Genomic DNA, 9,324 nt, shown 5'->3' with positions numbered 1-9,324 from the left:
GTGCCCGACGGGCCCGCCGCGCCCTCGGGCGCGCGGGCCCCCGCCGCGGCCGCAAGACCGCCGCCGCTCGAGCCGCCGCCGCAGTGAGCGCCGGCGCCGCTGCTGCTGGACGCCGGGGACGCAGGCGCCTCGACCTCCGCCGTGGACGGCAGGCCGCCGGGCGTGACGCTCCTGGCGCCGCATCCGCCGCCGCCGCCGCCGCGCGCGCGGACCTGAGCGTATGCGCGCCCCCACTGCTGCACCGCCGGCTCTCCAGGGTCTGCTTCCAGGCCGCCGCACGCCCCGGCGTCCGCGTCCCAGGCTGGGTGGCTCATGAGCGCGCCGCAGTGGAGCCTGGGCGCGGGGGCGGCCGGGGGGGGGGGCTTCCGAGGATGTGGGCAGAGGGCTGGGGGTTTGCAGGGATGTGAACGGAGGGCCGCCGGCGCTGCGGCGGGCGCGTGCGGCGGCGCATGTCCGCTCGCAGGTGCAGATGCAGCTGCAAGCAAGCAGTTTGAGTGTTCTCGTAGGCCAGTCAGCCGGCCGGCCAGGAGGCGCCCTGCCGCCGCGCTGGTCCCCTTGGCATAAGCGTCGTGCGCAGCGAGCGGCCAGGCTCACCCGTGCTCGCTGGCGCCGGCGGCCTCGCCATCGGCCCCCGCCCCGCTGGCCCCCTTCTTGAACAGGCGCAGGACGCTCTCGATGCTGCTTCGGGTGGCGCGTCCAAAGTCGGGGCAGTCGGCCGCCATGCCTGTCGCGTGAGCGGAGCGCAGGGGCAGCACAGAGGTGTGCGCGCGCGGTGCGTAAAGGCCGGTGGTGTCCTGTACCCAAGTCACGACGATACAGGTTTATAATAAGCTGCAATCATCAACAAACACGCGTCAGTGTTGCGTGGAGGGCAGGAACGGGCGGCAAGATGTACAGGCCCGTTCGGGACGCAGGCCAATGTGGCCTTGCGGGGCCTTCCGCCTCTCCGATGTTTACACTGTTGCATCTAAACAGGCTTTAATTCTCTAAACCCTCTTGGAGCATGGCGATCGGCCCTACCGTGGTCCTGCCCTACTGCTGAACCGCCGTCCGCGTGCCCTCCACCCGCGGGCTAATACGTAACTTACTATGTAAGATATATCACACGCATCAAGCGACCACGCGCTGGCAACGCGATGGGTGAAGTGACCCCTCTGGCCGCAACGCTTGAGAGCGCCTGCAGGTGTTTTTTCGGCAGTTGGGGATGCTGACTGCGATGGCGCCAACCACTGGCGCCAGCCGGCGTCATAATCATCGACACATCTCGTATGGGACTCTTACACGTGCGTAGTCTGCCACGAGACCGGCGGTGGCCCACATGTACGGGCAGCATCAGTAACTTAGAGTCACGCACCCGGGCCACCAACATCTGCAAGAACCACGCCAGCGCAATTAGCGGCGCTTGGTGCCGGCGCCGCCGCCCCGCCCCCCGCGCGGCCCGCCCCTTGGCGCCCCAGCGATGACAAAGCACGCCAGCCGCCGTGCGGCGGGCAGAGCGGCCGCCGATGGCGCCCTCCGGCCCCGAGGGCAGGACCACTGCAACAGTGACGTCATCAGTCCTCCATGTCAGACTCCTCCAGGGCCGCCTTCGCCGCCGCCTCCGCCTCCGCCAACACCTCTGCAGGCACCTGGGTGGATAATTTGACGCGGTGGCTTTTGGGGATGGGGCGGCCAGCAAACGACGCCGAGGAGCCACGACTTGTCTTGTGCGGCAGCAACAGAACTGGAATCGTTCACAAGTACCGCGCTCCTACCCTCTCGCAGCGGTGGTCGCGGTTGTACCCATCACGCCGGCCGCAAACCGCTCAGCCCCAGCCTTCCGCCACATCCGCCGGCGGCCTCCCTTCGCAGCGGCCCGCGCCCCGGCCTCATCGCGCCCCGCGCCGCCGCGTCGCGCGCCTGGTGCGCGCACCCCGCCAAGCCCGTCCCCTGCCTGCCTGCCTGCCTGCCTGCCTGCCGCCCGCCGCCCACCGCCCGCCCTCGCGCCGCGCACCTTTTGGTGCACGCGGCCGCTCTCGTCGCAGACCCAGCTGATCTCGATCTCGAATGGCTTGCCGTCCTCCTCATGGACCTTGTGCAGGCTGCAACAGGATGACGAGAGGGCACGGGCCGGCCGCCGCAAGCGCAGGCATGGCGGAAAAGGGGACGTGAGCGGGACAGCCGCCCTCTTCGGCAGGGCCAGCGGCCCGCGGCCCCGCAAGAGAGCGGCGGCGCCGCGCCCCACAGCGCGAGCGTCCGCCGTGAAGCGCGTGAGCGCGCCCCTGCTCCCTGCCTGCCAAGGCCTACTCGCAAACCCCATGCGTGGGCCCCACCACAGCCACAAGCAGGCCCTGCCCCGCGACCGCTCACATCTTTGCGGCCTCCACCACTGCCTCGCGGCATGTGATCTGGCCGAGCTTCATCTTCTCCAGCTCGTTCTTCACGGCCTGGCGCGCCTTGCCCACCTTGTGGCAGTGGGACGTGAGGGCAAGTGTGTGTGTGTGTGTGTGTGTGTGTGTGTGCGTGTGTAAGGACGAGCATGGGACTGGCATGTTGTACGTGTCTAGCGACCGGCAAAGGAACCAAGGCAGGGGCGGGAACAAGCGTACTTGCAGGGTGCAACCCAACATCTGCGTGGCCGCTGCCGGCCATCGTGCAGCCCCGCCTTTCGCTCCCTTCCCAACCTGCCTCCCTCCGCCCCGCCGCGCTCGTGCGCATGTGTGGAGCCCCTGACCCGCGCACCGCCGTGCCAAAGTAGCCGTGCGCCACCCCCGAGGGCTCGACCAGGTACAGCGCGGGGCCATCGTCGTCGTACGTGGCCAGCAGGCCCGCCGCCCCGTACGGCCTGCACGTTTTGAGTTGAGATGCGAAGAGATGCGAGGAGGGACACGCAGGGGCGGAGGGACCGAGAGGGGCTCGGCCTGTGGCAGCGTTGGGGCGGCCGGGGCGAGCGTGCGCCGGGAGCGCCCTCTGCCATTGCTGATGGCATTGTGGCCGCAGGCCGCCAGGGCGCCCCGCCGCCGCGCTCGCGCGCGGCGGGTCTGGGTGAAATGTATGACAGCTGGCCAGCCAAAAGGACACTCGTGGACGTCCTTGTGCGTGATGTGGGCCCACCTCATGGACCAGTACAGGTTGAAGAGGTGCATGTAGCTGGCCAGCCGCTCGCACAGCACGCGCCCAGGGATGGGCTCCCCGTAGAACCTGCGGCCGCAAGGTGGGGGGCCGCTCAGAGGGCCCGCATGTGCGGGTGTGCCACTTGCCCCGCTCGGGCCGACCTGCCGGGCAGGCACAAGCAGTGGCTGCGGAGCCGCCTTGAGGCGGGTGCAGGGCTGCGGCAAAACGTGCACGCACGCGGCACGACGCCCCCCTGCAAGCGGCCGTCGTCAATGCGCTCACGACTTGTAGTTTGTCGCCTCGTCTGCCGCCCGGTTGACCACCATCCGCCCGTCCGGCAGCAGCCCCGCCATGCACTGCGCGGGCCCCGACAAGGGGTAAAGGCAGCCGCGGCAATCAGAGTCAGGCAGGCCCGGCGGCTTCCTCCCAGCAAGAGGGAGTTCCGAGCGGCGCGACCATGTGTGCGGAACGCCGCCGCCTTTGTGCGCAAATGGCAGGTGGCTGAGCCTATGGGCCCGCGCCTTGGCCGCCCCCGCTGCTCACAATGCCCGCGTGGCGGTCTATGTTGTGTATCCTGCGGCTGGACCGCTCCACCAGCAGCTTTGACACGACCAGCTTCTCCACAGCCTGGGGCACCGCGAGGAGGGCGTACGGCAGGGCCGGGAGCCGCAGGAGGGGGGCGCACGGTGGAATGCCGGCGACACGCTACGGATCCTATGTCTGCGACCGCCCCACTTGACAGTCACTGCTGCTGTGGCAGCGCCAGCTGCCAGGGTGCCAGGTTAGCAGCAGCAGCAGCTCAATACAACACTGCTCAATACAACACTGCTCAATACAACACTGCTACTTATGAAGGTACATAAGAGGGTCGCCAGCAGGCGCGGTACCAATCTGCTGCCACCTCCCGGCTGCGCTGCGCCCCCACTGACGTCACCCTGCCATGTGTTGCGGTGCGCACCAGGACGACGCCATCCTTGCACTTGATACCAAGTGCGGTGCTGCGTCAAGGCACGAGCAACGACGATGTTAGTGTCGTCAAACAGCACAAGAGGCTCGCAGGCCGTGCTATGCTGCATACTGCATGCAAAGGCTGCCTGCGCCGCTGCTGGACCTTGCACACCTGCTGTTGTCTACCGCCTTCTGCGCATAGTCCGTTTGAAACACCTTGCCGTCCGGTGAATAGGTAGTCGCTGATAGATCGTACTGCGATAGGGAGGAGAGCTGGCAGTGAGCACCTGGGTGCTTCACATGAGGGACGCATGCTTCTATCCCTGCTAGAAGCGCACCCCTGTGCCTATACCCGACATTGCTGCTGTCTATATGTCTACTAAAGAGATGATCTAGACGGATTGAGGACGGGGCGGGGGTCCTGTGCGCGAATGTGATCTGTGCGCGATCTGATGCTATCGTCGTGCTAGTGTATGCAAGCGTGTGGAGATCGTCGCGAATACTGCAAAGGTAGAGGGGGAAGTCGGACAAAGGTTCTGCGACCAGCAAGAGATGATGGGGTGGTGCAGTGCTGTGTAGTAATGCAGCTGAGCTGCTGCTTCGCGCCTTGTCTGCTTGTAAAGCCCTCATGAGCAACGCTGCGTCGTTTTGCTGTGGTTCACCGTAAGTTCCAAACAATCAAGAGCGGTCGTGTTTTTTGCAAAGTCGAGCAACACCCGTAAACGTCATCACCCACTGTCCCAGGCGAGCGAGCGCTTGTTTAGCACCCATCAGTCGCATAGAATCGTCTCCATATCTCATACGCGCCGTTGGGGCGCTGCACGCGAGCAGCATGGCCACGGACACCGCGCAGCAAGCCTCAGCTGAGGGACGCGCGACGGGCTTCTTCTGCAGCACCAGGTGCGTTTGTATCGCGTGCCTTGAGTCTTTACGGCCGGGACTGTCAGGCCGTTGCGCATGGCTGCTGGGCAGGAGCACATGCGCGAGAGCGCGACCCGCACTGTTGCAGCCGCCGCTCGCGTGTCCGCGCCTGCCGCTATCATGCGACCCCTACACAGCTGCTGGTGCAGCGGCCACCGATGTAGCGCCGCGCAGAGTTGGCATCCACCTGCTAGCTTCATATGCACGCCCATGTGCCATTCGGTTCCCGCTGCTGCGCACGCAGCGCATGGTTGGTAGCCCCCCCCCCTATCGCGTCACCCGCCCCACCCTCCCCTCTCTCCGCACAACCCCTCGCACTTTCAGCGGCACCTACTTCTCCGACAAGGAGTCCTTGGCTGAGCACTATCGCAGCGACTTCCACCGCTACAACTTAAAGCGCAAGGTGGCGGGCCTGCCACCCGTTACAAAGGTGCGCGCCCAAGCCGGCGCTGCGAGCCGCGGGCCGCGGGCCGCTGTGCGCAAAGCGCCGGGCTTTCATGGCCTCACCGCCCTTGCACGAGGGCGGGCACTGGCAGCGCGGCGCGGCGCGCAGCCCCGAGCATGACACGGGGGCTGCGTGCGACGCATGGAGGACACATATCATGCCTCCATGCATGTGTGTCGCTCGACGTCGGCTCCGCGTTGAGTCAGGCTGCTGAGCGCCCCTGATTGCGGATAGCATTCAATCACTAGACCTGTCAAGCCGAGTTACAACATCACAGATGCACGCCCCATCCCCGGCCTCAGGAATGGTTTGAGGCCCGCAAGGCGCAGCTGGCGTCGGCCGCGTCCGCCCCCACGCAGCGCGTGTGGTACGACCCCCTCACGCGGCGCAAGTTCATGAGCGAGGCGAAGTACAGGGAGGCGGTGGGCAGCAAAAAGTACGCAGAACTGGTGAAGCGCAGCGGCGCGCCCGCGCCCGCGCCGGTGGTGATGCTCAAGCGGCTCGACGATGCGGGTGAGCAGGCGGCGAGGGGTGTCCGCGCGGGGCATCGGCGTACAGGGAGAGGTGTGCGCGCGGCTCGCAGGCGACCGGGCGGCCGGTTGGAAAGTGGCATTGCGCCGGCAGCCGTTTGGTGGCCGTGGATCAACGGGCGGTGTCGGATGACAAGTGAATGCAGAGCGTTAAGGACTGCGCCTGCACACCCGCGCCTGCAGGGCCGTCCACGAGCGGCGCGGCGGACAGACCGGCGCCGGGCTTCCAGGTCAAGGCCCCCGCGCGGCCTGCGGCTGCTCCTAGTGATGCCAGGGCCGTGGCAGCTGATTTGGTTGAGGAGGGGGGCAGCGAGGACGAGGAGCAGGACGAGCAGGGCAGCGAGGGCGCGGGGTCTGGATGGGAGACGGCGTCGGCGTCGGACGAGGGCGAGGAGGGAGAGGAGGAGGAGGGTGTCTCAGACCTTGCGTCGGCCGCCGCCGGCCTCTCGCTCGGCGGCCGCGGCCGCGTGCGCGCAAAGCGCTCCGCCGCGCGCCCTCGCGGCGGCGCAGACGCCGCGGCGGCGGCGGACGGCGGGGCCGGGGCCAGCGGCGGGGAGGATGACGAGGAGTGGGAGGAGTGGGATGTGCGGCGCAGCCTGTTTGACAACCGCGTGTCTGGCAGCATGCAGGAGAATCTCGAGTACATGTACAAGAACTTCGGCTTCTACTTCCCTGATGTGGAGTTCTTGACAGATCCCGAGGGTCTGCTGCGCTATCTGGGCTCCAAGCTGCAGTACGGCAAGGTGAGGGGCGGGGGCTGCGGGAGCTGGGGGGTTAGCGGGGCAGTGGGTGTGAGGGCATGGGGCTGCGGCTGCGTGGAGGCGCCAGTGGGACCCCTTGTGTGTGGGGATTCGTCACAAGGGGGGTGCCGTCTGTGGGGCCCCGTCAAGCCTGGGGAGTTGATGGTCCAGTGGGTGCTGCAGCTGCCACTGGCTGGTGTCTGAAGGCCATGCGCACAGGGCAGGGCTGCTCAAGGCAGTGTTTGAATGTGCTGTTTCCGCAATCCTGCGGCCGAGGCTCCGCCCCACCCACCCCCCTCGGCCAGGCGCTCGCCGCAAACCTCCAGCTCCGCCGACGCCCCCTGTTGTTCCCCCTTCTCTTCCTCCGGAGTTGACCTGCCTGCACCTTCCCCATCCACGCTCACACAGGTCCCGCTGTACACGCCCGGCGACGACCCCAATGCGCGCCAGTTCCGCTCGCTGCACGCGGTGCAGCGCCACATGGTGGACGCCAACCGCTGCAAGATGGCGTACGACGACAACGAGGACGAGTACGCCGATTACTACGATTACGGCGCGGCGGCGGGCGACGAGGCAGATGGAGACGCGGACGCGGCGGGCGGCGGCGGCGCGCTGGTGGCGGCCGGCGGGGGCGGCGGCGGGGCGGCCGACCTGGCGGTTGATGGGCTGGAGCTGGTTGTAGGGGAGGGCAGCGGCGGCGGCGGCGGCGGCAAGGTGCTGGGGTCGCGCTGGCTGGCTCGGTACTACAAGCAGCGGCCGCGCCCCACGGGCGCGCCCGGCCGCGAGCAGCGCGCGGCGGCCCTCGCTGCGGCCCCGGCGGCGGCGGGCGTTGTGGCGCAGTACCGCGCGCTCGGCATCGAGACGCGCGCGCCGGAGGCCGTTGCGGCGGCGCGGCGCGCCCAGCGGGCGCAGCGGCGCGGCGAGCGGTCGCGGCTGAACCTCGCCATGAAGGCCAACATCCTGCACAACCTGCCCAAGAACGTGACGTATTGATGACGTCACAGTTGTCCTCCCGGCCCTCCCTTGCGTGACGTTTGGCAGACCGCGCACGCGGCTGTGCCGACATCTCAAGGGAAGGCCGGCGGCGGCAGCTCATCATGCCAGAGCGCCATTGCATGCACCGGTCGGCGCGCAGCAGCTCAGGCCAGCTGTCATGTGTGTTTGCACCTACCCTCGTGGATGCACGTCCAAGCTCTTGTGTCTGTAGCTGTCTTGTTTCATTGTTGCGTTATGGGCAAACGTCGCGTCAAGAGGCTTGCTCGTGTGCACGCTGGCCGAGTAAGAGACATTAACACGGAGGCCTTGTGAGGATTTCAGCCTGCAGCTCAACTTAAGGCGCTGGGTCATACAGGCCGGAGGGCAATTATGACAGAACAAAGCAGGGCCCAGGCTGTGCAGGCAGCAGCAACCAGAAGGCCAAGAGGCAGGCCAGTGGGTGCATCTAGTCATCCTCTGACCTATATGGCCCTGCCCACAATGCTCACCGGGGTCCAAACATGCAACCATGCTTGGGTTTGCAAGCGAGCGCGTGTGTGAGGGCATGCATGCGGGCAAGCGCTCACATGCAGGCAAGTGTGCGCGTGCCAGCACGTATGCAACTTGAGTTGTACTGTTTCAAGCTGCAAGCCAAGCAATGTGCTCATGGGGTGGACAGCCAATTGAACGCCAGCATTCGACTGGAGTAAGCTCGTCAGAACCTCAGAAGCCATCGTCGGAGGGCACCAGTTAAGCGTTGCGGTAGCGCCCAAGGAAGAGGTGGGGCGCCGCAGCCCACTATCGAACGCACAGAGCGCTCCAGAGAGGAGGGCGCGACGGTGCGCGGCTAGCACGGAAGGCGCGCATCATACTCCACGTTGGCGGTTGAAGATTCCAGCCTTTGCTGATCTTTGAATGCCGACGAAGGCCCCAAAGTGGTCCTGACAGTCAAAACCAACAATGCAGGGGTTGACTGGCGACCGGAATGTGTTGCAAGTTCTGGATGGATGTACGAGTGCTGAACACGAGCAGTTCATGATATACAAAACCACACTGTGTCTTCAAGTCCTACCAGTTGTATGTCAGAGCTTGGAAGCTGGGAGCGGCTTCGTCACCCGCTGCTGTCATACCGTCGAAATCCTGCACCATGATCATGTTCGCCACACCTGTCAAAAACTGTTGCGCAACACGCATTCAATCCGGCCAGCTATTGTACACATTGCCAGCACCCGTAGAACGAACCAACTCGCGTGATCTGGGTCGCACAGCATGGCAGCGACCACGGCCTTTGAGCCTGGGCATCATGACATGGTGCATGACGTCCAGTTTGATTATTACGGGCGGCGTCTTGCGACCTGCAGCAGCGACCGGACGATCAAGGTGTTCGAGCTGTCCGGCGATCATAAAGCCCAGATCGCCGACCTCAGGGGTCATGAGGGTCCGGTGTGGCAGGTGTCTTGGGCCCACCCGCGCTACGGCTCCCTGCTGGCGTCCTGCAGCTTCGATCACCGGGTTATTGTGTGGAAAGAGGGTCCGGACGGCCAGTGGATCCAGGTGAGCTACACCAGATACTCAAAACATCCATTTGCCGGGGATCTGTGCCATACCGCTGGGCCGCCTTGGCGCAGGCACGCCAACCCCCCCGGCGATGATGGTTGCTGCTTTGCTGCTG

The 9,324-nt window shown here is 66.2% G+C and overlaps 2 protein-coding genes across 2 annotated transcripts; one reads left to right on the top strand and one right to left on the bottom strand.

The window, feature by feature from the left end:
* Nucleotides 1-1,553: 1,553 nt before the first annotated feature.
* MNEG_10193 (20S proteasome subunit alpha 7) lies at nucleotides 1,554-4,400 on the bottom strand (the record flags this gene model as incomplete). Its single annotated transcript, XM_014041336.1, has 10 exons — nucleotides 1,554-1,628; nucleotides 1,994-2,081; nucleotides 2,350-2,444; nucleotides 2,722-2,824; nucleotides 3,094-3,180; nucleotides 3,376-3,449; nucleotides 3,637-3,720; nucleotides 3,995-4,028; nucleotides 4,214-4,296; nucleotides 4,380-4,400. The coding sequence occupies 10 exons, from the start codon at nucleotides 4,398-4,400 to the stop codon at nucleotides 1,554-1,556; spliced, it is 744 nt and encodes a 247-aa protein (XP_013896790.1).
* A 473-nt stretch (nucleotides 4,401-4,873) lies between these two features.
* On the top strand, nucleotides 4,874-7,670 carry MNEG_10192 (hypothetical protein; the record flags this gene model as incomplete). Its single annotated transcript, XM_014041335.1, has 5 exons — nucleotides 4,874-4,941; nucleotides 5,287-5,392; nucleotides 5,710-5,920; nucleotides 6,121-6,680; nucleotides 7,086-7,670. The coding sequence occupies 5 exons, from the start codon at nucleotides 4,874-4,876 to the stop codon at nucleotides 7,668-7,670; spliced, it is 1,530 nt and encodes a 509-aa protein (XP_013896789.1).
* Nucleotides 7,671-9,324: the final 1,654 nt, after the last annotated feature.

Source organism: Monoraphidium neglectum, assembly GCF_000611645.1.
Source record: "Monoraphidium neglectum strain SAG 48.87 unplaced genomic scaffold scaffold02217, whole genome shotgun sequence".
NCBI classification, from domain to species: Eukaryota; Viridiplantae; Chlorophyta; class Chlorophyceae; order Sphaeropleales; family Selenastraceae; genus Monoraphidium; species Monoraphidium neglectum.
Note: the sequence above shows the minus strand (reverse complement) of the source record. Positions and strands in the feature narration are given on the sequence as shown.